We start from the raw sequence: 27,951 nt of genomic DNA on the forward strand, positions 1-27,951 counted from the left end.
CCGGACAGGACCCCCTTGAGCTCGCCCCTCAGCTGCCACCATGAGCGGTAAGGATGAGTCCACTCCGCGTCTAGGGGTGGGAGGGGAGTGAGGGGGCGCGCGCGAGGGCCGACCGGGCGGTCCCCGCTGTGAGGGGGGGCGGGCGGGAGGCGGCGGCGGCGGCCTTGGTCCCGCCCGGGGCGGAGGGAAGGGAGGGAGAAGGGGCAGTGGCGGGGCCTCGGAGGAGGAGGGGGATGGGCCATCCGCCCCGGGGGAGGGGGCAGCGTGGCCTCGCCCGCCCCCTGCCCGCCCCGGCCACGGGGGACGGGCCTTACCCCCCACGACTCGGCCGGCCGCCTGAGGCTCCTCCCGTCGGGGGCTGGCGCCGCGGGGGCGGCCCGACCAGTGCAGGCCCCGCCTGAGCCAACCGCCTTCCCGGTCCGCCCTCCGGTCGCTGCCTGCCCCAGGCCCTCCCCCGCACCCCCTGTGCATTTCCCTTCCCCCATCTGACCCGCCCTTTCCACGCCCCTCACCCCGAAACCGCCCCTTCCTTCTAGGGCCCGCCCTCTCAGCCCCAAACCTGGGTTCTAAGTCCTAGCCCACTTTAGTCCCTGAAGTGTGTTCAGATGTCTCCTCGTCTGTACTTAGAATGTACTCTTTCTCCTTCCCTTCCTGTTTGGTTAATTTTTTTACACTTGATCTTTCCCCATCTTTCTTCATCCTAATTTTAGCACATTTTCCATCCACCCACATGTTGGGTTCCCTCTTCCTCCCAGAATGCTTTCTTTTTCCTTTTGAGACAGGGTCTCCTTGATACTCGTTGGCTTGAAAGTTACTATGAAGACCAAGCTGGCCTCTAATTTTTAGCTATCCTCCTGCTTCTTCCTGAGTCCTGGGATTACAGAGTGTGCCATTACTAGGGGCAGCTTTTTGTTATTCCTGAGACACTGCCCTCGGATTCTCTTCCTCAGAAGTGTTGTTTGTTTTGTTTTAAGACCTGGTCTCTCTCTATCTGTAGCCCAGATAGATCTAGAACTGGTGAGCCACCCTCCTCATTCTTCAAGTGCTGGGATTATAGGTGTGTGTCACTATGCCTGGTTCCCAAAGCCCTTTTTGAATTATTTCTGGCTTTAATTTTGTACTTGGGAAAATAGTGACGCATCCTGGACACCATTGAGCCATGTGCCTGTCCCGCACACCTAGGGCACTGGCTTCCAATTTACTATGTAGTTGAAATATTGCTTGCTGCTCTTACCTCCAGTTCCAAATTCTGGGATTTCAGGCCTGCCAACATTCTGGCCCTATTTTAAGATGTTTTTTTGTCAAAGCCTTATTTTAAACCTTAGGGAGGTTCACCCCCTTCTACTTTATTGTTTTGTAATTATTTTTAGACCAAGATCACTCCATGGATGAAGTGACAGCCGTGGTGAAGATTGAAAAAGGTGTTGGTGGCAGTAATGGGGGTAATGGTAATGGTGGTGGTGCGGCCTTTTCTCAGACTCGAAGCAGCAGCACAGGCAGTAGCAGCAGCAGTGGTGGCGGAGGAGGGCAGGTGAGTGATCAGTCAAAAATGGGGAAGGTGTTGAGAGGGTGTAAATATTCCTAGAAAACTCCTTAATCAAAAATGCTGGGAAGAATTACGGTATGGAAGTACACACAGAAAGATAGTTGGTCTAGAGGGTCCCCAAATTTGAAATTGGAACGATACACAAAAGTCAGCATTTTGTTTCTGGTTTTTGCTCTATGCCTGCATTGTTGCTGTTTGTCTGCTGAATACTGCCCCCTAGGCCGGCTATTGGGTGCCACTAACTCCTTTCCTCTCTTCTGGCCAGGAATCCCAGCCATCTCCTTTGGCTCTGCTGGCAGCAACCTGCAGCAGAATTGAGTCACCCAATGAGAACAGCAACAACTCCCAGGGTCCGAGTCAGTCAGGGGGCACAGGTGAACTTGACCTCACAGCCACACAACTTTCACAGGGTGCCAATGGCTGGCAGATCATCTCTTCCTCCTCTGGGGCTACCCCTACCTCAAAGGAACAGAGTGGCAACAGTACCAATGGCAGCAATGGCAGCGAGTCTTCCAAGAATCGCACAGTCTCTGGTGGGCAGTATGTTGTGGCTACTACCCCCAACTTACAAAACCAGCAAGTTCTGACAGGTCTACCTGGAGTAATGCCCAATATTCAGTATCAAGTAATCCCACAGTTCCAGACTGTTGATGGGCAGCAGCTGCAGTTTGCTGCCACTGGGGCCCAAGTGCAGCAGGATGGTTCTGGTCAAATACAGATCATACCGGGTGCAAACCAACAGATCATCACAAATAGAGGAAGTGGGGGCAACATAATTGCTGCTATGCCAAATCTACTCCAGCAGGCTGTGCCCCTCCAAGGCCTTGCTAATAATGTGCTCTCAGGACAGACTCAGTATGTGACCAATGTTCCAGTGGCCCTGAATGGGAACATCACCTTGTTACCTGTCAACAGCGTTTCTGCAGCTACCTTGACTCCCAGCTCTCAGGCAGTCACCATCAGCAGCAGTTCTGGGTCCCAGGAGAGCGGCTCACAGCCTGTCACCTCAGGGACTGCCATCAGTTCTGCCAGCTTGGTGTCATCACAAGCTAGTTCCAGTTCCTTTTTCACCAATGCCAATAGCTACTCAACAACTACTACCACCAGCAACATGGGAATTATGAACTTTACCACCAGCGGATCATCAGGGACCAGTTCTCAAGGCCAGACACCCCAAAGGGTTGGTGGTCTACAAGGATCTGATTCTCTCAACATCCAGCAGAATCAGGCATCAGGAAGCTCACTTCAAGCAAGTCAGCAAAAAGAGGGAGAGCAAAGTCAGCAGACACAGCAACAACAAATTCTTATTCAGCCTCAGTTAGTTCAAGGGGGACAAGCTCTTCAGGCCCTCCAGGCAGCACCATTGTCAGGGCAGACCTTCACAACTCAAGCTATTTCCCAGGAGACCCTCCAGAACCTCCAGCTTCAGGCTGTTCAGAACTCTGGTCCCATCATCATTCGGACACCAACAGTGGGGCCCAATGGACAGGTCAGTTGGCAGACCCTTCAGCTGCAGAATCTTCAAGTTCAGAACCCGCAAGCCCAGACAATCACCTTGGCCCCTATGCAGGGCGTTTCCTTGGGGCAGACTAGCAGCAGCAATACCACCCTTACACCCATTGCCTCAGCTGCCTCCATTCCTGCTGGCACAGTCACTGTGAATGCTGCTCAACTTTCCTCCATGCCAGGCCTCCAGACCATTAACCTCAGTGCATTGGGTACTTCAGGGATCCAGGTGCACCAGATTCCGGGTCTGCCATTGGCTATAGCAAATGCCCCAGGTAAGACATCCATTCTTTTGCATTTATTACAAACTAATTCTAATACTTCCCTAAGACTGTTGAATCTAAAGGGGGAAAGAGAACCTTCTGAGATGTTTCCTCAAGGACTAATCAATCAGACAAGTGTAAAATGTTTTATTCAAGACATTTGGAGCTGATTAAATAGAAATTTTTTTTTTTCAGTTGATCTGATGAGAAAGGAGGACTTTTTTCTTTTTTGGTTTTTCAAGACAGGGTTTCTCTGTAGCTTTGGAGCCTAACCTGGAACTAGGTTGGTCTAAAACTCGCAGAGATCCGCCTTCCTCTGCCTCCCAAGTGCTGGGATTAAAGGTGTGCGCCACCACTGCCCTGCTGAAAGGAGCACCTTTTTGGTTTTTCGAGACAGGGTTTCTCTGGCTTTGGAGCCTGTCCTGGAACTAGTTCTAGTAGATCAAGCTGGCCTTGAACTCACAGAGATCCACCGTCCAGTCCAGGATCCAGTTTTAAATTCTTTTTTGTTTTTGTTTTTTCTCAAGACATGGTTTCTCTGTGTAACATCCTGGAACTCACTTTGTAGACCAGGCTGGACTCCAAACTGAAACAGATCTGCTTGCCTCTGCCTAAAGAGTGCACTACCTCTGCCAGACTGCCTCGGTTTTACATTCTTAAAAGGGTGTTTTTGCAAAACAAACTGCAAACCATGGGGATGGGGATGGGCTAGTGTGCAGGAGAGTCAGAAGACCCTATGTTCAAGCCCTTTCACTGTTGCGTAAGGGGAAACAAAACCAAAATGTAAAATTACTCTTTAACTCTAGGGTTGCGTTTCTTCTCATATTCCTCCTCTGTTTCTTTTGTTTTTATTTTATGTGTATGAGTGTTTTGCATGCATGTCTGTGGATCACATAAGTTAGTAGTGCTCTTGGGGATCAGAAAAGGGAGTCCTCAAGTACCCTGCCATCAGAGTTAGTTGGTAGCCTGCCAGGTGGGTTCTGGAATCAAACCTGGTTCCTCTGGAAGTGCAGGCAGTACTTTTTTTTTTGAGACAAGGTTTCTTTGTATAATAGTTCTAGCTGCCCTGGAACTCACCATATGGACCAGACTGATCTTAAACTTACAGAAATCTGCCTGCCTCTGTCCTTTAAGGAAGAGGTTTATTGACTGACAGTTTTTTGTGATTAAATGTGTTGAATATGCCACATTTTTGTGGAAAAGGCATGGCAACTGGGGTTAGTACCTCCTTCCCCCTTTTTTTTTTTTTTTTTTGTTTTGTTTTGTTTTTTTGAGACAGGGTTTCTCTGTAGTTTTGGAGCCTGTCCTGGAACCAGCTCTTGTAGACCAGGCTGGTCTCGAACTCGAGAGAGATCTGCCTGCCTCTGCCTCCCTAGTGCTGGGATTAAAGGTGTGCACTACCACTGCCTCGCTGATAGCTCCTTCCTTTATTGACAGGAGTAGGAGGCAAGCAACTCCTCACATCTTGATTCAGGAAACTAGATCAATGGCCTTCTTTTGCTTTATAGACTACATAGGTTACAGAATGTGATGATTCAATTTGAACAGTTTTCTCATGGGTTGTAACTCAAAATTGAGGGGAAAATGACTTACTAGATTCCAGAAAGTTTTTTCTTTCTTTTTTTCCTAAAATTTTACGTAAGCATATGTGTTTCTGTCTGTATGTTCATGCAGTTTGGATGAATGGGTGCTCCAGGAGGCTGGAAGGGGTCATCAGATTCCCTGGGACTGGAATTCCAGGTGTTTGTAAGCCGCCTGGTGTGGGTGCTGGGATCCCAACACTTGTCCTCTGGAAGAGAAGCCAGTGCTTTTAACCATTAAGCCATCTCTCCAGCCCTCAGAAAGATTTTCAACAAGATGAGTTTCTGTTCTTTATGTTTTTGTATTGTTTTGTTTGTTCATTTGTTTCAGGCAGGATCTCAATAAGTAACCCTGGCTGTCCTGGAACTCTGTGTTGACCAGGCTGACCTTGAACTCAACAGAGATTCGGTGGCCTGTCTCCCGCCTCCTAGTGTTGGGTTTAGAGGTGTGCACCAGCAGACCTGACTTCCCTAGTTAGCCTTTATCACCCTACCTTCTGTGCAAACTGAGTCGAGTCACCATTGGCCAGATAGATGTGGTGACCCATTCTTGTAATTCCTCTACTTGGGAGACTGAGGAGAAGAATCGTGAGTTCAAAGGCCTGGCAGTGGTAGCATGTGACTTTATTCCCAGCGCTTGGGAAGTAGAGGCAGAGGCAGGTGGATCTCTTGAGTCTGAGGCTAGTCTGGTTTACAGAGAGTGTTCCAGGACAGCCAGGGCTACACAGGAAAACTCTGTCTCATACAGTACTTTCTCTGCCAAAACAAACAAATGAAACACACACACACACACACACACACACTTAGGCTAGCTAGCTAGCTGCTGGCTGTATGAGGAGGCTCTGTTTCAAAAACAATACAACTAAAAAATAAAATAAACAAAAAAAAAATACAAAAAACCCATGAAAACCAACAAAATGATTTTAGAAAGCCAAAAATCAGTAAAAATGAAAGCCTTTTTAGAATTTGTTATTTTAAAATACATCGTGAGTCTAGTGTATATCCTTGTCAGGGGAGGATGAGGCAAGAGGATCAGTGCCAGTTTATCATCCATAAACAAGTTAAAAAAATTTATCATGTAGGGGTTGGGGATTTAGCTCAGTGGTAGAGCGCTTGCCTAGCAAGCGCAAGGCCCTGGGTTCGGTCCTCAGCTTCAGAAAAAAAAAAAAAAAAAAAAAAAGACAAAATAACAAAAAAGACCAAAAAAAAAAAAACCAAGGTAAAAAATTTATCATGTAGATCAACATGATATTTATATATCATCAATATATTTTGGGGGAATTAAACTCGGGGTCTTTGGGTTTTTTGGGGGGAGGGGTTTTCTATAGATAGGGTTTCTCTGTAATTCTGTGTGAACTGGAACTCCCTCTGTAGAGGATGCTGGCCTCAAACTCAGAGCTCCACCTGCTTCTGCTTCCACCAGCAGTGCAGGTTCTTACTCTGTAGCCCAGGCTAACATCATTTATATGTGTAAGCCACTAACACTATAATTAATCTATAATAAAATACAGTGAAAAAATACAGAAAAGCTGGGCAGTGATGGCCCACACCTTTAATTCCCAGCACTCGGAAGGTAGAGGCTGGCTGATCTCTGAGTTTGAGGCCAGCCTTGTCTACAGGAACAAGTGCTGGGATTAAAGACGTAGGGTTTCCCTGTGTAGCTTGAGCTGTTCTGGAACTTGCTTTGTAGACCAGACTGGCCTCAAACTCAAAGAGCTCTGCCTGTCTCTGTCTCTGGAGTGCTGGGATTAAACCTCCAACAACTGCTAGCTAAAATTTAATGAGGGTAAGTTTTATAAAAGCTGAGTTCAACAGCCTAGAAAATGAGACTCTCAGTAGTCTATACCAGCATGCTTGCTTTTTCTTTGATTATGAGTTTTATTTAGGAGTTTCAATATTTAGAGGAGAGCAAGATCTTGGAATTGTTCCAACTAGTTAGTAATTTGGATCTTTGCCATTTCTAAGAGGTTTGTTGTAATTTAGGCTCTTGAGAGGAGTTATGAGACATTTCCAGTCATACTTTGGGGGAAGTTTGCCATTTAATATGTCATAAGTTAGGGCTACCTAGTTGCTATTGATGGTCTTGAACTCTACAAACTGTGTGGTGTATGTAATGTATCGGCAGTTTGACATTAACAGATAAGAGAATGAGATACTGAAACCTTAAAGTCATCTGTGTGGAGGTCAGGACAGCTTCATGGAATTCGCTTCCACGTTTAAGTAAGCTCCAAGCGGTGAACTTAGGTGGCTTCAGATATTGAATTCAGGTGACCAGGCTCACTCAACAAGCACCTTTACTTTGGAGCCATCTGGTTGACTGGAAAAGTCATTTTTAAGTCAAGAATTGTTTTCTTCATTAACATGCTTTTGAAGACACATGTGATCAATTTTTTTCTCCCTAAAGACATGATTTCTCACTGTGTAGCTGAAGGGCTCCTTGAACTTGTGATCTTTTTTTTTTTTTTTTTTTTTTTTTTTTTTTTTTTGGTTTTTCGAGACAGGGTTTCTCTGTGGCTTTGGAGCCTGTCCTGGAACTAGCTCTGTAGACCAGGCTGGTCTCGAACTCACAGAGATCCGCCTGCCTCTGCCTCCCGAGTGCTGGGATTAAAGGCGTGCGCCACCACCGCCCGGCCACTTGTGATCTTTTTAACTTGCACCTCTAGATGTGCACTGCGGTTCTGGATTTTACTAGGTGCTGCTGGCATTGAGTCTCAAGTGCCAGCTAAGCACTCTACCAACTGAGCTACATTCCTAGCTCATAAATGACCTTGTTGTTGTTGTTGTTAAACTGGTCATAATTTTGTAATCCCCTTCCTTTTCTCTCTCTCTCTCTCTCTCTCTCTCTCTCTTTTAAAGATTTACCATGTACACAGTGTTCTGCATGAACACCAGAAGAGGGCACCAGATCTCATTAAAGATGGTTGTGAGCGCCGGGCGGTGGTGGCGCACGCCTTTAATCCCAGCACTCGGGAGGCAGAGGCAGGCGGATTTCTGTGAGTTCGAGACCAGCCTGGTCTACAAGAGCTAGTTCCAGGACAGGCTCCAAAACCACAGAGAAACCCTGTCTCGAAAAACCAAAAAAAAAAAAAAAAAAAAAAAAAGATGGTTGTGAGCCACAATGTGGTTGCTGGGAATTGAACTCAGGACCTCTGAAAGAACAGCTCTTAACGGTTAAGTGCTCTTAACGGTTGGAACTATCTCTCAAACCCTCCTTTTTCTTCTTAATTGAGTAGATTTTATGTTTTTGTTTTTTGGAACAGGGTTTCTTTGTATAGCATTCTTGGCTGTCCTGGAACACCATCTATAGATCAGGCTGGCCTCAAACTCACAGAAATCCTCCTGCCCTGCCTGCCAAGTGTTGGGATTAAAGTGGTGTGCCACTACCAATTGGCTATATTTTATCTTAAAAAGTATAGTTTCCTAGAGACTAGCTTCAGTTGCTACAAAATATCTTACTTTACTCTCTTTTCTGATACAGTATTACTTATGAACTAGAGAACTCAAGCATTAACAGTACTCTTCAAAGTACAGTGTAGGAGAAAACTCACTGCATATGAAACAATCTTAATTTTCTTTTTTTTTTTTTTGGTTTTTTCGAGACAGGGTTTCTCTGTGGTTTTGGAGCCTGTCCTGGAACTAGCTCTTGTAGACCAGGCTGGTCTCGAACTCACAGAGATCCGCCTGCCTCTGCCTCCCGAGTGCTGGGATTAAAGGTGTGCGCCACCACCGCCCGTCACAATCTTAATTTTCTAAGATGAGGTAGCCTTAGAAACTATAGCTTTGGGCCAAGTTTGGTGGTTCATACCTTTAATTGCAGTACTCTAGAGGCAGAGGCAGGCTAATCTTTTAGTTGGAGGTCAAACTGGATTTATATAATACGAGCTATATACATGATGAGACTCCGTCTTAAAAGAAAAAGCCTGCTGGTGGAGGTGCACATCTTAAATGTCAGCACTTGGGAGTCAGAGGCCTACGGATCTCTGAGTTTGAGGCTAGTCTGGTCTATAGAGGGAATTCCAGGACAGCCAAAGCTACACAGAGAAACCCTGGCTTGGAAGAGAGAGAGGGAGGGAGGCAGGCATGTGCGCTAGGTGGTGATGGCACAGGCCTTTAATTCTAGCACTTGCAAGGCAGAGGCAGGAGGCTATGAACACCGTTGAACACATGTCCTTGTGGCACGATTGAGCATCCTTTGGATATATACCAAAAGTGGTTTTACTGGGTCTTGAGGAAGGTTGTTTCCTAATTTTCTGAAAAATCGCCACACTGACATCCAAAGGGGTTGTACCAGCTTGCATTCCCACCAGCAATGCAGGAGTGTTCCCTTTTCCCCACAACCTCTCCAGCATAAGTTGTCATCAGTGTTTTTGATCTTGGCCATTCTTACAGGTGTTAGATGGAATCTCAGAGTTGTTTTGATTTGCATTTCTCTGATGACTAAGGATGTTGAACTTTTCCTTAAGTGTCTTTGAGCCATTTTAGATTCCTCTGTTGAGAGTTCTCTGTTTAGGTCTGTACTCCATTTTTTTATTGGATTATGTGATCTTTTGGTGTCCAATTTCTTGAGTTCTTTGTATATTTTGGAGATCAGACCTCTATCTGATGTGGGGTTAGTGAAGATCTTTTCCCATTCTGTAGGCTGTTGTTTTCTCTTGTTGACCGTGTCCTTTGCTTTACAGAAGCTTTTCAGTTTCAGGAGGTCCCATTTATTAATTGTTTCTCTCAGTGTCTGTGTTGCTGGCGTTCTATTTAGGAAGTGGTTCCCTGTGCCAATGCGTTCAAGTGTACTTCCCACTTTCTCTTCTATAAGGTTCAGTGTGGCTGGCTTTATGTTGAGGTCTTTGATCCATTTGGACTTGAGTTTTGTGCATGGTGATCGGTCTATTTTCATTTTTTTTAAAAATATTTATTTATTATGCATACAATATTCTGTGTATATGTCTGCAGGCCAGAAGAGGGCACCAGACCTCTTTACAGATGGTTGTGGTTGCTGGGAATCGAACTCAGGTCCTTTGGAAGAGCACGCAATGCTCTTAACCACTGAGCCATCTCTCTAGCCCTATTTTCATTCTTCTACATGTTGATATCCCGTTATGCCAGCACCACTTGTTAAATATGCTTTCTTTTTTCCATTTGATAGTTTTTGCTTCTTTATCAAAGATCAGGTTTTGAAGATGTGTGGATTGATATCCAGGTCTTCTGTTCAGTTCCATTTGTCCTCCTGTCTGTTCTTATGCCAATATCAGGCTGTTTTCAGTACTGTAGCTCTGTAGTAGAGTTTGAAATCAGGGATTGTGATGCCTCCAGTTTTTTTATTGCCCAGGATTGTTTTGGCCGTCCTGTTTTTTTTTTTTTGTTTTTTTTTTTTTTGCTTTTTTTTTTTTGCTTTTCCAAATGAAGTTGAGTACTTTTCTTTCGGGGTCTTTGAAGGATTTTGCTGGGATTTTTTTTTAAATATTTATTTATTTATTTGTTATGTATACATTATTCTCTCTGTGTGTATGTCTGCAGGCCAGAAGAGGGCACCAAACCTCATTACAAATGGTTGTGAGCCACCATGTGGTTGCCAGGAATTGAACTTAGGACCTTTGGAAGAGCAGGCAATGCTCTTAACCCCTGAGCCATCTCTCCAGCCCTTTGCTGAGATTTTGATGGGCATCCTTTTTCTGTTTTAATCAATACATTTGTCTTTTTATCGGTATCTTTGTCGTTTTGTATTCATCCCCTGTCAAACACTGAAAACTTGTCTTGGGTGTGCATAGGGACAGCTTTGAGAAATTGAGTTTGGTTGACTTCTTGGGAGTTCTAATAGAGAATGCAGAGCTGTGCTTCGGCATGAGAATAGAGCAGACTATCCTGATGTCTGTAATTCACTCATAAAGCTTCAGGCACTAAAATTAAAAATTGTACATGTGCTAATTTTTACTGGGGTAAAGAGAATGTTTTGTCTACAGTTAAGTTGGATGTGATGCTGGCATTGGTTTGCCAGTAGACTCACTAAAGTTGGGGTCAGATTGCTGAAACCTAATTTGTTTAAAAAGAAAAGAAGTTGTGTTTTCAACTAGTGCATGTGAAGAGGTCATTGTTTAGTTTGTAAAAATGTTTTTTACTTTTTTTCTCCCCAAAAATTGAGCATTAATTTGTTGCTTATACTGGCTTGAGACTCATTATGTAGTCCAGGCTGGCTTCAAACTTGTGACAATCCTTCTACCTCAGTCAGTGAGTGTTGGGATTACAGATATGAGCATCCTCGATCAGCCAGAGTTAACATTTTTATGTAAAAAGTCTTTTGAGAAATATTTCTATTTAAAAATAATATAGTTTATCAAATGAAACATGTTTCTGAATCTTTTCCTAAAATAATACACTTTGTTTTGGTTTTTTGGTTTTTAGAGAGAGAGAGTTTCTCTGTGTAGCTTTGGAGCCTGTCCTGGAACTTGCTATGTAGACCAGGCTGGCCTCGAACTCCCAGAGATCCGCCTGCTTCTGCCTCCGAGTGCTGGGATTAAAGGCGTGCGCCACCACGGCCCGGCTCCAATTTTTTTTTAATAACATCATTGTTAAGTCATGCTGCGTTTTGCATGTAGTATGGCCATTTTAACTCAGTTAAGTGAGTAGAGATGTGGTAGCACCAGCGTTCAATCCAAAGCACTTGGGAGGCAGGAGGATTTGGAGTTCAAAACCATCTTCAGAGCCGGGCAGTGGTGGCGCACGCCTTTAATCCCAGCACTTGGGAGGCAGAGGCAGGTGGATCTCTGTGAGTTCGAGACCAGCCTGGTCTACAAGAGCTAGTTCCAGGACAGGCTCCAAAACCACAGAGAAACCCTGTCTCGAAAAACCAAAAAAAAAAAAAAAAAAAATAAAAACATCTTCAGGTGCTTGGAGAGATGACTCAGAGGTTGGGAGCACTGGCTTCTCTTCCAGAGGTTCTGAGTTCACTTCCCAGCAACTACTTGGTGGCTCAAGGCCATCATTGATGAGATCTGGTGCCTTCTTCTGGCAAGCAGGTAGAACACTGTATACATAATAAACAAATCTTTTTTTTTTTTTTTGTTTTTTTTGTTTTTTTTGTTTTTCGAGACAGGGTTTCTCTGTGGCTTTGGAGCCTGTCCTGGAACTAGCTCTCTAGACCAGGCTGGTCTCGAACTCACAGAGATCCACCTACCTCTGCCTCCCGAGTGCTGGGATTAAAGGCACAAATCTTTAATAAAGAAAATCTTCAGCTGAGTTGTTAGAGACCAACCCCTGTTTTCAACAACAAAGTAAACAAACCCCTTTTTGAAGACCAGAAAATGTTTGTTATTTCTGTACTCTCCTCTTCCCTTCTATTTCCAGGGTAACAAAGGTTGGCCTCTTACTGTGTAGTTCTAACTGAACTTCAGCTCCTGATCCAAGGGCCTCTACTTCTCAAGTTGCTGTGATTATAGGTGTGACCTTAACACCTAATGAAAACTGTTTCTGTGTAAAGCTTTTTTTCTTTTTCTTTTTTAATTTATTTTTATTTTATGTGCTCGAGTGTTTTGTATGTTTGTGTGAGGGTGTCAGATTCTCTGGAACTGTAGTTAGAGATAGTTGCACGCTGCTATGTGGGTGATGAGAATTGAACTCAGATCCTTTAAAAGGAGCTGTCAGTGCTCTTAACCTGGGAGCTGTCTCTCCAGCCCCCTTTTATAAAGCTATTAAGTGAATCTTGGAGAATTGGTTACAAATCTGGATTATAACTTGATTTTTTTTTTTGACATGTGCTTCCATGTTTTTTGGACTGTGAATTGTTTATGGAAACTGGGTGGTATTACTTGTTACTCCAGTTTAGAGTTGCATAATCTAAATTTTGTGTGCATGTCTGCTTACCTATGTGCAAAAGAACTGATAGCTGAACTATTTTGAAATTGTTTTTTTAAAACAGGAAATACCTAGGTTACGACAAAGATTTGCTTTTTTTTTTTAAAAATATTTATTTATTTACTCATTATCTATACAGTGTTCTGTCTGCCTGTATGCCTGCAGGCCAGAAGAGGGCACCAGACCTCATTACAGATGGTTGTGAGCCACCTTGTGGTTGCTGGGAATTGAACTCAGGACCTCTGGAAGAGCAGTCAGTGCTCCCAACCTCTGAGCCATCTCTCCAGCCCCAAAGATTTGCTTTTTTTCTTTCAAGATTTATTTTTATTTTATTTGTATGGATGTTTTGTTTGCATGTGTGTGTTGGTGCTCTAGGAGATGGTGAGCTTCCATGTGGATGCTGGTCTTTGGAAACAAGTGCTCTTAACTACTGGCCCAACTCTCCAGCGCCCAAAGATTTGCTTTTTAAGAGATTAGCCGGGTGGTGGCCGCCATATCTTTAATCTCAACACTTGAGGGGCAGAGGCAGGTGTATATCTCTGAGTTTGAGGCTAGCCTGGTCTACAAAGCAGGTTCCAGGACAGCCAAGGCTACATGGGGAAACACTGACTTAAAAAAAAAAAAAACAACAACAAAGTATGTGTGTGTGTGAGAGAGAGAGAGAGAGAGAGAGGGAGGGAGAGAGAGAGAGAGAGAGAGAGAGAGGAGGAAATTTACGTTTCTTTCTTTCTTTCTTTCTTTTTTTTTTTTTTTGGGTTTTTCAAGACAGGGTTTCTCTGTGGCTTTGGAGCCTGTCCTGGAACTAGCTCTTGTAGACCAGGCTGGTCTCGAACTCACAGAGATCCGCTTGCCTCTGCCTCCCGAGTGCTGGGATTAAAGGCGTGTGCCACCACCGCCCGGCTCGTTTTCTATCTTTCTTATCTTTATCCTCTCCTTACTCACTATTGAACATGAAAATCTAAGTTACTTATTTTTTTGTTTGAGGCCTTGCTCTCTCTTTTAACTATTTTATGTGTATTGATGTTTTTCCTGCATGTATGTCTGTGAAGTTGCTAGATATTCTGGAACTGGAGTTAAAGTTACAGACAGTTGTGAGCTGCCATATGGGTGCTGGGATTGAACCTGAATCCTCTGGAAGAGCAGCCAGTGCTCTTAACCACTGAGGCAACTCTCTAGCCTCTTGTTTTGTTTATTTATATTGAGGCCTGGTCTCCTCATAGCCCTGGCTGTCCTGGAACTCACTCTGTAGGCCAGGCTGGCCTCTTAATTCAGCGATCTCTTTGCCTTTTCCCCCAGTGTGCTGGGATTAAAGGCATATGCCACCACTGTCCAGCTTTGTTTTTGTTTTTTAATGTGTATGGGTGTTTTGCCTGAATGTATGTCTGTGCACTTACATGCCTGGTGCACACATAGGTCAGAAGAGGATGTCGGGTCCCTCAGAATTTGGAGTTTCGGATGGTTGTGAGCTGCCGTGTAAGAGCTTGGAATTGAATACAGGTCCTCTGGAAGTGCAGTCAGTGTTCTTAGCCACCGAGCCATCTTGACTGCCTTTGACTCTTTTTATATTATTTTGTTTTTTTGATACTGGGTCTCATGTAGTCCAGACTAGCCTTAAATTCACTATGTAGCTGATAAAGACCTTGAACTTTGTGTGTGTTAAGTGTACCTGCTCTTACATGCAGGTTTGTGTGCTCATGTGTCTCAGTTGTCTCTATCTCTGTTAGCCATAGGGCTTTAAGGCAGGGTCTTTTTCTGAACTAGAAATTAACATTTTCAGTTAAGCTGGCTGGCTGCCTGACCATTTTATTCCCTGTCCCCCCTCCCCGCATACTAGGGCTAGGAACACAAGCATGTGTAGTCATCCAGAGCTGTCATAAGGGTACTGGAGATTTGAACTCATGTTTACATAATAAACTCTTTTACCTAATAAACTATCTTTCTAGCCAGGAAGAACAGCCAGTGCTGTCAACTGCTTTTCCTAACTTTTGAGGCTGTCTCATAGCCTAGCCTTGAGATATAGTGAAGGATGACCTTGATCACCTGCCCCCCCCCAAGTGTGTACCACCACTGATTGTAGGTGTCTAGACTGTTCTGAGTGGTTTTGTTTGTTTGTTTGTTTTGTTGTTGTTGTTGTTTCCAGACAGTGTCCAGGAGCTTACTCCTTAGACCATGCTGACCTCGAACTCATGGAGATCCACCTGCTGCCTCTGCCTCCCAAGTGCTGGGAATAAAGGTGTGCCCACCACCACCCTGCCTGAAGTGTTTATCCTTGTTTTTGAGACTGTATTTCACGCTATAGCCCAGGCTGGCCTCTATATTCTATTTCACCTTCCTGAATGCTAGAATCAGAATCATGAGCCCACATGAAGCAGCGTGCTTTTCACATTCTTTTTTAATTTTGCGACAGGCCAGGCGATGGTGGCGCACGCCTTTAATCCCAGCACTAGGGAGACAGAGGCAGGTGGATCTCTGTGAATTCAAGACCAGCCTGGTCTACAAGAGCTAGTTCCAGGACAGGCTCCAAAACCACAGAGAAACCCTGTCTCGGAAAAAAAAAAAATTTTTTTTTTTTTTTTGAGACAGAATTTTACTATGTGGTGGTTTCTAGTCTGGAATGCACTGTGTAAACCAGACTGGTCTGAAACCCATGGAGATCTGCCTGCCTCTGCTTGAGATTAAAGGCGTGCTCCATCAGGCCTGATTTATATAATAGATAATAAAATATATAAATATATATTATATAATTATAATTTTGGTGGGGCTGAAGACAGGATTTCTCTGTATAGTTTTGAAGTCTTTCTTGGAATTCTCTCAGTAGACCAGGCTGGCCTTGAATTCATCAGAGATTCACCAGACTCTGCCTCCCCCAAGTGCTGGGATTAGAGGCATGATCCACCACTGCCCAGCTTTTATTTTTATTTTATTTTTATTCATTTACTTCTTTTGAGATAGGGTTTCTCTGTGTATACCTGACTGTCCTGGAAGTCACTCTCTAGAGTGGACTGACCCCAACCTTAGACATCCAGCTGCCTCTGCCTCAGGAGTGCTGAGATTAAAGGTGTGAACCAATGCGCTTGGCCCCTTTTCCTCCCTCCCTCCCTCCCTCCCTCCCTCCCTCCCTTCCTTCCTTCCTTCCTTCTTTTGTTTTTCACCAGGCTGGCCTTGAACTCCAGGAGATCCGCCTGCCTCCGCCTCCCAAATGCTGGCATTAAAGGTGTGCGCCACCACCACCTGGCCTCTTTTTCTTTTCTAATGTTTATTTGTGTGTGTGTGTGTGTGTGTGTGTGTGTAGGTGGGAGGCAGGCGGGCAGGCAGGCAGGCAGACATGCCTATGTGGGTGTGCATGCAAGTTCCCAGAAGCCAGATAGATTCACAGAGCAACTGTCTGCCATAGGCCAAAGCAGGTTCTTTACCTGTATCACATTGGTGTTTTTAATTGTTGAGCTATCTCTCTTGCCCCGTGTGTGTGTGTGAATGTGTACATAAAATAACACACACCTTTTTTTTTTTTTTTTTTGGCGCTGTTTCTCTATATCTCTATAGCTTTGGAGGCTGTCCTGGAACTCTAGGCTGGCCTTGAACTCACAGAGACCTGCCAGTCTCTCTCATCCAAGTGCTGGAATTAAAGGTGTGCACCACTACTACCGCCCAGTTGCGTGTATTTATTTATTTATTTTTATGTTTATTTATTTGTTATGTATACAATATTCTGTCTGTGTGTGTGTCTGCATGCCAGAAGAGGGCACCAAACCTCATTACAGATGGCTGTGAGCCACCATGTGGTTGCTGGGAATTGAACTCACTGGAAGAGCAGTCAGTGCTCTTAACCTCTGAGCCATCTCTCCAGCCCTTGCTCTGTCTCTTGAGTGATAGAAATAGTTTGTTTTATCATTTATTTGTTCATTTGTTTGTTTTGTGGAAGGGTTTCTCTGTAGCACTGCTGTCCTGGAACTTGCTATGTAGACAAGGCTGGTGTTGAACTCACTGAGATCCTACCTGCCCTTTGCCTCTTGAGTCCTGGGAGTAAATGCATTTGTCACCACACCCAGCTTTGAGTACTATTTCTACTTCTATTTAATTGCTCTGCTGTTGTGATAGAGAATGAATTGATGCTGAAAGTACACAATAGCTAGGAATGTGGCTCAAACTTAAAATCCTAGCAGTTGGGAAGTTGAGGCAGGTCTTTGCTTATTTTATTTTGTTTTGCTTTTGATACTATCAGTGTAGCTCAGGCTGTCATTGAATTCGTTATGTGGCAGAGACCTCAGACTGACCATATTCCTGCCACTGCACTTTCTGACTGCTGAAATTAGGCATTTAGCATCATGACCTTTCTAATCTGTACCTTTTGATTCATAATGAATGGCAAAACTCAAGCCTTAACAGGGAACATTACCAACGCTGATAGGGAACATTATCAAAACTGAAATTGATATTTAGATTTGATGGAGAGACTTCCAAAATATCTTCTATGTTCCTAAATTTTGTGCAGATTTCTCTTTTTTCCTTTTCGTCTTAAACCTATGGAAGAGGGTGGTATATTACTTAGTCACAGTGACATCTAGTGGTGAAAGCCATTAATACTGTTTTACTGATCGCTTAGCTCTACCCATTTTCAGGGGCAGTTTTTTTGTTTGTTTGATTTGTTTTGTTTTTTGAGAAGGGGTTTCTCTGAAGCTTTGGAGCCTGTCCTGGAATTCCTGGAATTTGCTCTTGTAGACCAGGCTGGCCTCAAACTCAGCAGAGATCCACCTGCCTCTGCATCTCAAGAGCTGTGATTAAAGGCTTGTGCCACAACCGCCTAACTGGTGTTACAGACAATTGTAAGCAGTTACTACACTTTTCTGTTGGCCCATTTTTCCAACTCACATGTCTAGCTTCTTTCTCCCTAGGATGCCCAGTGTTTTCTTCTTGCTTTCCCCAGAGCTCTGTTTGGTCTGCCATATATCCTTAACCCTTTTCACATTTGGGGATGGGGGAGGTTCTCATTAAGTTGCCCATGTTATATTCTGATCTCTCAGGCATCCCAAATGTATGCAATACACTTATAGATATAAATGAATCTAAAATAAAATACCTTTATCAAAGTGCTTGTAGACAAGTCTGTAGGTCATTTTCTTGATTAATGCTTGTTACGAGAACCCAGCATACTGGGAACTGGGTCTCTCTTGGGTAGGTAGTCCTAGATGGTGTAAGAAACCAGAATAAGCAAGTCGTGGAGATTAAGCCAGTCCTGCCTCTTGGTTCTTGCCACAATTTCCTGCTCTGGTTTCCCTTGTGATGACATAAGAGTTGTAAGAAGAGATAAACCCTTTGTTTCCCTTGTTGGTTTGTTTTGTCTTTTTTTTTTGTTTGTTTGTTTTATTGTTGTTATTATTTTGGACATGGTACTTATCACAGTGAGGTGACAGACAGGAACCTGGAAGCCTAAGCACAGTTTTTGGAAATATATGGAAATTAGCCTTTGGATGGTAGAATACTTGAGTATTGTGTGGAGGCCCTTGGCTCAGTTCCTAGAATGGTGATTTGTTTTGTTTTATAGTTACTGACATTTTAATTTCATCATGCTTTAGTAATTCCTAAAGTTTTGACTCTTAGTGATTTCTTGGAAGATCATGGGTTTAGCCACACTTCTTTACTCTGAAGAAACTGAAAAGGTCTGACATTTGTAGTTGTTTCAGAAATTGATGCTAGAGACAGCAACTGGGTTTGCCCAAAACTGTCATTAAACTGCTTCTGGTTTCCTAGTTATTTTCATCACAGGAAGACCAATCTTTAATTTATCTCATTGCTTAACTAGCACCATGTTTTAAGATTGAACTGTTCCTTTCTAAAACTATTATTAAGGGGGTGGGGAACAAATTCCAATATGATGTTGATGTCATGTAAGCCTTTGTATTTTACATGGGTCTTAATCTTTAGCCAAGGTTAGCCTGTAACTATTATATAAACTTAAATCTGTAGTCCTTTGGTAGTCCCTTAGGAAGTTTAAATTTTATTTTTTTAAATTAATTTTATTTATTTATTTATTTATTTTGGTTTTTCGAGACAGGGTTTCTCTGTGGCTTTGGAGCCTGTCCTGGAACTAGCTCTTGTAGACCAGGCTGGTCTTGAACTCACAGAGATCCGCCTGCCTCTGCCTCCCGAGTGCTGGGATTAAAGGCGTGCGCCACCATCGCCCGGCTAAATTAATTTTATTTTTAATTTAACAATTTGGGAGCTTGAGTCAGAAGATTGCTTGAGCCTAGGAGTTTAAGGCCAACCCGGGCAAATATAGCGAGACCTTATGTCATATTTTAAAAAAAGATCTTGGGGCTGGAGAGATGGCTCAGAGATTGGGAGCACTGACTGCTCTTCCAGAGGTCCTGAGTTCAATTCCCAGCAACCACATGGTGGCTCACAACCATCTGTACTGAGATCTGGCGCCCTCCTCTGGTGTGCAGGCAGAATGTTGTAGACATAATAAATAAATAAATCTTTAAATAAAATAAAATAAGATCTTGAAGAAATGTTGCCATATGGGCCAGTGAGATGCTCAGCAGGTAAAGGCACTGCTGCCAAGGCTGAGAGTCTGAGATTGGTTTTTGATGTTCTGCTGGAATCTTCACCCTCAGTCCCTGGCATACTCAGAGTCTGGAATGTTCTGATAAAAGTTCTACTCCAAGCCCTCTCCCCAAACCCTGCTGCATCTCAGAAAGCCCACCAAACTATTTCCCCTCCTCGAGAGATGCTCAAGACCACTCCCACAGGGTACTTAAACTGCTCCCCAGTTTTCTGATCTTCCTTTCCCATCTCCTCTCTGGAGGGCTGGAAAATCATCTGGGAGCGTTGTATCCATTAAACCTGGCTTTTTCTAATTTGATTTGATTTTGTCTGATTTGGATTGTTGCATCAGTGGAGAGGCTTTTTGGGGCGCAGAAACTTTTCCCTTGAAACTGATATGGTGGAAGAGAACCGATTTTTACAAGTTGTCCTCTGGCTTGGACAATCACACTGAAGAAGGAACTGTAATGAAAAGTTGGTGCTATGAGTGTGATGTCTGTGAGGTTCTGTAGCTCTCTGTCCTACCCACTGCATCTTGAACCTCTCTCTTTATTTCAGGTGATCATGGCACTCAGCTTGGCCTCCATGGATCTGGTGGTGATGGGATGCATGATGAGACAGCAGGTGGAGAAGGAGAGAACAGTACTGATCCCCAGCCCCAAGCTGGTCGGAGGACTCGGAGGGAAGCATGTACATGCCCCTACTGTAAAGACAGTGAAGGAAGGTGAGGTCATTTTCTTGAATATAGAATTTTTTTTTGGTTTTATGGACAGGGCTTCACTGTTTAGCTCTGGCTGTCCTGGAACTAGCTCTCTGTAGACCAGGCTGGCCTTGAATTCATATATATCCACCTGCCTCTGCCTCCTGAGTGCTGGGATTAAAGGTATGTGCCACCACCCGGCTAAACCTACTTCTTTTTTTAAAAAATAATTTATTTATTATTTTATGTGCATTGGTGCTCTGCTTGCATAAATGTCTGTGTGAGGAGTGTCAGATCTTGGGGTTACAGACAGTTGTGAACTGCCATGTGGGTGCTGGGAATTGAACCCAGGTCCTTTGGAAGATCAGTCAGCGCTCTTAACCACTGAGCCATCTCCCTAGCGCTAAACCTACTTCTTATAATGATTTTTTTAATATTTATTTATTTATTTATTTAGTATACAATATTCTGTCTGTGTGTATGTCTGCAGGCCAGAAGAGGGCACCAGACCTCTTTACAGATGGTTGTGAGCCACCATGTGGTTGCCGGGAATTGAACTCAGGACCTTTGGAAGAGCAGGCAATGCTCTTAACCACTGAGCCATCTCACCAGCCCCCAATGATTTTTTTTTTTACAGTAACTTTAGGAAAATTACACTAGTTTTCACAGTTATGTTATCACTCAAAAAGACAATACTTTTTCCAGGTGCTTTTTGTTTTTATTTTTGTTCACTTTCTCTCAAGTCAGTGTTTCTCTGTGTAGCCCTTACTGTTTTGGAACTCACTCTGTAGACCAGGCTGGTCTTGCTTGAACTCAGAGTACTGCCTGCCTCTGCTTCTGCCTTCCAAGTGCTGGGATTAAAGGTGTATACCACTATCGTCCATCTCTTACTAAAGATGTAATATTTTTCCACCAGGATTTTTCTTTCATTTAATTTTTTTTTTTTTTTTTTTTTTTTGGTTTTTTGAGACAGGGTTTCGCTGTGGCTTTGTAGCCTGTCCTGGAACTAGCTCTGTAGACCAGGCTGGTCTCGAACTCACAGAGATCCGCCTGCCTCTGCCTCCCGAGTGCTGGGATTAAAGGCGTGTGCCTCCATCGCCCGGCTGTTTTGTTTTTTAAGACAGGGTTTCTCTGTAGCTTTGGAGCCTGTCCTGGAACTAGCTCTTGTAGACCAGGCTGGCCTCGAACTCACAAAGATCCACATGCCTCTGCCTCCCGAGTGAATGCTGGGATTAAATTCGTGCGCCACCACAGCCCGGCTTTAAATTTTTTCCTTAAAGATTTACTCATCTTTGTTTTTTGTTTCTGAGTGTTTCTTCCATGTGTTTATGTATGCCTTGTGCATGCAGGTACTACCTATGGAACCCAGGAGAGGGCTTGCCTTGAATTGCACCACCATACCTGGCTAGCCCCTTTTTTATTATCTCTCTCTCTATCTCTATCTCTATCTCTATCTCTATCTCTATCTCTCTATCTTTGGTTTTTTGAGACAGGGTTTCTCAGTAACTATGGAACCAGTCCTAGCTCTGTAGACCAGGCTGGCCTTAAACTCACAGAGATCCACCTGCCTTTGCTTCCCAAGTGCTGGGATTAATGACATGCGCCTCCACATCTCTGAGGAAGGTAATCTATAACTTGGATTTTGGAAGCTAATTAACTAAAATCAGCTGAAGATTTATCTTTGATGTCAAGTGTGATAGTTGCTCCTACCTATATGATTTCAGTACTTAGAAGGTAGAGGAGATCAGGAGATCAAAATTAGTCTTGGCTAACTCTTTAGTAAGTTTGAGGCCAGCCTGAGCTTATATGAGACCCAGTCTCAAAGCTCTTTCTCCTCCCCCCCAAAATGTGCACAGGGTTGGAGGGGATACAAATTAAAACTTTTTTTTTTTTTTTTTTTTGGTTTTTCGAGACAGAAATTATAACTTTTAATAGAAGAGAGCTTGGGGCTGGAAAGATGGTCCAGTGGTTAAGAGCACTGACTGTTCTTCCAGAGGACCTGGGTTCAATTCCCAGTACTTACATGGCAGCTCACAACTGTTTGTAACTTCAGTTTCAGGGAACCCAAAATTCATGGCAAAACACCAATGCACATAAAAATAATAGTAATGATAAAGAGAGCTTGCCTAGTCTGTTTGATCCGGATCTCAAAGGCAGCCTGTTATGTTACATAAGACATTTTCAAAAACAAAAATAAACAAAACAAGACAAAGCCTTAAGAAATGGGGGACTGCAGAGATGGCTAAACAGTTAAGCTCTTGTTACTCTCTGAAGTACCTGAGTTTAGTTTCTAACACCCATATCAGGTAGCTCTTAACTGCCTGTGACTTCAGCTACAGGGGTCTCATGCCTCAGACACATGTACTCATATGCACAAACTCACACAAATATTTTTTTATTTTTTTTTAAAGATTTATATTTCTTATGTATACAGTGTTCTGCCTGCAAGCCAGAAGAGGGCACCAGATCTCATTAAGGATGGTTGTGGGTCACCATGTGGTCCTGGAAATTGAACTCAAGAGTTAAGAGCAACCAGTGCTCTTAACTACTGAGGCAGAGGCTGCAGGCGGATCTCTGTGAGTTCAAGGTCATCCAGGTCTACAGAGTAAGTTCCAGGACAGACAAAGCTACACAGAGAAACCCTGTCTCAAAAAAACAAAACAAAACAAAAGAACCCCACAAGTTGGGTGCTATAGTGCACACCTTTAATCTCAGCATTTGAGGCAGAGAGATCTCTGAGTTCTAGGACAGCCAGGGCTCCACAAGGAAATCCTGTCTCAAAAAGACCAAACAAAGAAAAACTGGAGGGGAAGCAATGGCTCATCAGCTAAGCACTGACTGCCTTTCCAAAGGATTTGTTTCAATTCCCAGCAACCACATGGTAGCTCATAACCATCTGTAACTCCAGTTCCAGGAGATTTCACATCCTTTTCTGACCTTGGGTACCAGACATGCTGAGGCGTACATATGTGCAGACAAACTACTCATAAGTAAATATTAAATTTTTTTTTAAAGTCAATTTCAGTGATAGGTATGGTGGCACAAACTTCTAATCCTAGCATTAAGCAAGCAGAGGCAGGTAGGTTTCTGAGTTCAAGTCCTGCCTGGTCAATTTATGGAGTTCCAAGATAGCCAGAGATACTTGTATCCAAAACAAACAAAAGAATGGGTTAGGTAATTACTAACACTTCTTGGTTCTTTAATTTTTGTCTCCAGAATGATAAATCATTATGTTCTCATTCATAGAGGCTCTGGAGATCCTGGTAAAAAGAAACAGCACATTTGTCATATCCAAGGATGTGGCAAAGTATATGGCAAGACCTCACATCTCCGGGCACACTTGCGCTGGCATACAGGAGAGAGACCATTCATGTGTAACTGGTCATACTGTGGGAAACGCTTCACACGTTCAGATGAGCTTCAGAGACATAAACGCACACATACAGGTGAGTGAGACCCAGGGGAAGAGAAAATGAGTAATAGACAAAACGAGAAGACATGATTTGCCTTTGAAGTAACTGAACATCCTGAACAACTTATGTGTGAAATTGAGTGTGTCTCAAAGAGCACTTGGATTACTCTGGAAGATTTTAAGGAGCTCCATTAAGATTTATTTGTCTGTTTATTATGTATACAGTGTTCTGCTTCCATGTATGCCTGCTGAAAGAAGAGGGCACCAGATGTCATTACAGATGGTTGTGAGCTACCATGTGGTTGCTAGGAATTGAACTCAGGACCTCTGGAAGAGACTCCTGAATTTGGATTTTGAAGAACACACATCAACCCCATCTTTGTTCTGACTGTTTTTGGATTAAGTTATCTTTTGCTTTTTTATCTAGGTGAGAAGAAATTTGCCTGTCCTGAGTGCCCTAAGCGTTTCATGAGGAGTGATCACCTGTCAAAGCATATCAAGACCCACCAGAACAAAAAGGGAGGCCCAGGGGTCGCCCTGAGTGTGGGCACTTTGCCCCTGGACAGTGGGGCAGGTTCAGAAGGCAGTGGCACTGCCACTCCTTCAGCCCTTATTACCACCAATATGGTAGCCATGGAGGCCATCTGTCCCGAGGGTATTGCCCGTCTTGCCAACAGTGGCATCAACGTCATGCAGGTGACAGAGCTACAGTCCATTAATATCAGTGGCAATGGTTTCTGAGATTAGACACCTAGGGCCAGAGACATGGGCCATTACCCACCAAGCCTGGGATGCAAGATAGCATGGGTCCAAGAGACTTGTGGAAGAGCGAGCCATGAAGCATTAATGTTCTTGGTGGAGGGAAGAATTGAGGGAGGGTACAGGAGAAGAGATGGGATTGTGGCACCCATCTGTTACTGGTGACTCCTTGAAAATGGAAAATATTAGTGAAAGTTGTGTTGGTGCCACCCTTTTGATAAGCATTTATTTCATCCCAGGTTCTTCTTACACTTCTTACCCCAGCCTCCTCTTCCTGCATTTCTGAACCTCTAAGCTTTCCCATGATGGATCCCACCCCCAAAGCCATCATGCCTTGATAAATATGTATGATCATTGAAATACTTTTTAACAAAAACAGATTCTATATTACATATATATATATATAAATAAATATATAGAGATGCTTTCATAGGGGTGGCTGGGAGGAGGAAAACGACCATTTTCTGACCAAAAATACCTTGGTCATTTTTTTTTTTTAATATTGCCTTATTTCTCAATGGCTGAGCCTTATCATGACACATCAAGCTTTTCTATAAATGTCCTGGCATCCAACCAGAGTAAGCATTCATGTGCTCTGCTTTTAGTTCGTATATACATATGTGTCTTAATTTTGTCATTTTATATGGGATCAGCTCCTTGCGCTCCTTTCCTGACTCAGTCTTTTTTCTCCCCTTCTCTCACATGATCACTTCCTGTGTTGTTTATGACAGTGATTTCTGGATTAGTCACTTCGGTCAATATTTTAAAGAGCTTAGTTCGAGCAGCAGAATGGAAAACCTTGAAGTGCAGGCTGATGGTTGAAGTAGCTATGGGGGGAGTGTTCAAATTACTACTGACGCAGGCACCTTCTTAGTGCTGGAGAGTCAAAACCATCTCCCTTTGTTAGCTACTGTAAACATCAGGAGTCAGAAGTCTGTGAAATTGTCTAAGAGGCCCTTTGAGGGAGAGAATCTTGGATTGATGTGCATAAACGGTCAAAAAATGGTCAAATAGTAGGCAGCAGCTTTCAGTAGGAAAAAGATGTTCTCGTAGTCTCGATTCATGGAATTATTTGGATTTCAGTATCATTGTCTTCCAAATAGCTCTAAGCCTTAATGTATTGGGCTTCTGAGTTCCCACACTGAAAGGAAGTATACTTCCTCTTTTAAATATTTCTGTAGTTCCTTCCTGTTAGTGTTTTCATGTTAAGAAGCATCAGCCAGTGAATCTGTTCTAACTTTTAATTCTGTAGAATGCAAAGCTTGTGCCAGTGGCAAGAGTAATTCTTTAAAATAATCTCCCCCTTAATTCTGTATGTAGTTGGGTGGTTCCTAAGGGTAAAGGAAACACACAATCATGGGAACGATAAGCCCAGAACAAAGGGAAATCTTGTCTTACCACTGGGGATTATAGGAGAGATTGGGAGAAATTATCCTGCTTTATCCATGGCCTGATTCCAGAAGAGACTGATCCAAAAATTATAACGGCAGGGAAACTCAGTGCATTTGACACTGAGGCTTAAATGCAACCAGAATTGTCCTCAAGGCCCAGCCATTAAAGAAAGCATTGTCTCTCTTGACCTTCTGGTATCTTGTCAGAGAGCCTTTCACTGTGAGGTAGTATGGAAGTGGTGTGTGTATGTGTGTAATCTATTAGGTTGGGGATAGATTTTCTATTAGCCAATATTTAAAGAGATCTGCAATAAAAAAATTACCCTGATCTGATAGAGAAAGTAAACTTTGTGTATGACTGTGTGAGAGTGGGTGTTTGTGCCTGTATATATCTACGTGCAGATGAGAACTTATATTTGAAATTGTTGGAAAATAAATTCAGATTACAATGCTTTTCAGGCCCGTTACCAAGAAGTTGGTTAAAAAACTTGGGTATGTTCCTGAGGTCAGTTCTCTGCTTATGCTAAATCAGTTACAATTATGAACGGGGTGGGGGGATATCCTAGTGCACTTTCTAAAGAAGAAATTATTTTTGTGTTTGAAAATGAAATCAACATCCAAATCTATAGTGGACTCTTTGTTCTAAACTCTCTATCTTGGCTACAAATAGATTATACTATTATACATTTTATGTGAATTCCATCGAAAGTAGATTCTTGCTAAGTTTGTGGTGGTGATAGTCTGAATTACAAGAGCCGTTGATCCTCTAACATCAGTCTATTCTATTTGGTCCTTCCTGTGCAAACTAAGACTCTTATCAAGACTCAGGAAATATTTCAAGGACTTTTCCCAGATCACAGATCACATGGTGATTCAAAAGGTATCCGTCCTCAGTCACCATGACACCTTTTTATTCCCACAGAAAAGCAGACCTCAAACCTTGTTGTTTTATGTCTAATAATCATGTACTATGGCATCTCTGGAGGAAGGGGCAGCATAACTCACTGGAGTGTGCAGTATTTTGCTAGATCTTTTCAAGGAATAGAATCTTCTTCAGTATGAAGTGATGATGATAAGCTGACTTAATGATGCCAAGGACTGTAAGCCTTTAAATAAGTTGTTTGACGGTGTTTTCTCTTTTGGATGGTTTATCCTCAACATCTGCTTTATTAACATTACCATGAATTAATTTACATCATATTTTTTTCTGCTTTTCCTATTTCGTTCTCCAGTGTCTTATTTGACTTTTAAATGGAAACAGTTTCTGCTTCTGTTTTCCTATCTATGATCCACTTGGCCTTTTTCATAGGTAGAGACTACATTCCTCCAGTCCAGGTCTCATTACTGAAAAATAACCTTTCCCTAAATTTTTGGCCATTGGAATTTAACATAATTAACCTGCATATTGATTCTGAAATTTATTGTTTGGGATTTTTTTTTGTTTGTCTGTTGTTGCTGTTGTTTTTTGTTTGTTTGTTTGTTTGTTTTTTGTTTTTAAGACAGGGTTTTATTCTGTAGCCCTGGCTACCCTGGAACTTGCTATGTAACTCAGACTGGCCTTGAACTTTGGATAGTTTTTCTGCTCCTAAGTGCTATGATTACAGGTATATGTCACCATGTCCAACCTTCATGATCTTTTACTTATTTTTTTTTAATGACTCTGCTTTGCTGGTGGTGGGTGACCACAAATTTAGTAATCTTGTTAGGTCTGTCTGTATAACCTTGACTGGTCTGAATTCATGATTAGTCCAGGCTGACCTTTAACTATGAAACCCACCACCTCTGCCTTTCAAGTGCTGGGGTTCCAGATGATATATGCCACCATGCTCAGCTGAAACAGTAATCTTAATGCATTCATCCCCTTGTCCTGGGTTGCCCATTCATATCATCTACATACTATTTGACTGTGCCGCCTTTTTCCTAGAAAGGACCAACCCGCCCTCTTCCTTTGGGGACCTCCCAACAGGCACTCTTTTTGGGGTGCTATTCAAAATGCAATATAATGACTATTTCTCAGTTTGGTTTCAGAATAAATATAGAACCTTTGATCTCAGAAAGTATAGACTGAAGTATGGGGTGAAGGTGTTATAATTTGGGGAGGGTTGGAGACTAAAGCTGTAAATTACTATGGCTGATTTTTATTTCTACTATATACATATATATTTTTTGCTTTTGTATATCCTATATAGAAAACTAAGCATTGTATTTTTTTAACAAATCTGAGAAAGCACTATGAACTGCAGGTGTCTGACTTTCAGGATATATTTTGTATTGTTAATACTTCACAGTATGTGAATACTGGAAGCTGCAGATCTTTGTTAGGCCGCAATAAATTTGGATACTTTTTGAGGATTTCTTTTGGGGGTCCTAACCAGGCCTCTGTTATACTTTGAGGGAGCCCTGGTGCTA

General features: G+C 43.0%; 1 protein-coding gene across 1 annotated transcript; it reads left to right on the forward strand.

Annotated features, from left to right (window-relative positions):
* On the forward strand, positions 1-27,894 carry LOC121459388 (transcription factor Sp1-like). The gene is made up of 6 exons (XM_041669092.1): positions 1-47; positions 1,371-1,531; positions 1,812-3,327; positions 19,839-20,004; positions 23,227-23,426; positions 23,820-27,894. Exons 1-6 carry the CDS (start codon positions 41-43, stop codon positions 24,131-24,133), a joined length of 2,364 nt encoding a protein of 787 aa, XP_041525026.1. The 5' UTR covers positions 1-40; the 3' UTR covers positions 24,134-27,894.
* Positions 27,895-27,951: the final 57 nt, after the last annotated feature.

This window comes from Microtus oregoni, unplaced genomic scaffold (assembly GCF_018167655.1).
Source record: "Microtus oregoni isolate MIOR12 unplaced genomic scaffold, Mior012 000019F_ref0000042, whole genome shotgun sequence".
Classification (NCBI taxonomy): domain Eukaryota; kingdom Metazoa; phylum Chordata; class Mammalia; order Rodentia; family Cricetidae; genus Microtus; species Microtus oregoni.

Bases quoted from the DNA above. Each gene is read 5' to 3' on its own strand.
- LOC121459388 (XM_041669092.1), top strand. The intron at 1,532-1,811 runs GTGAGTGATCAG...TCTTCTGGCCAG, and splicing joins GTGGTGGCGGAGGAGGGCAG to GAATCCCAGCCATCTCCTTT. The intron at 23,427-23,819 runs GTGAGTGAGACC...TTTTTTATCTAG, and splicing joins ACATAAACGCACACATACAG to GTGAGAAGAAATTTGCCTGT.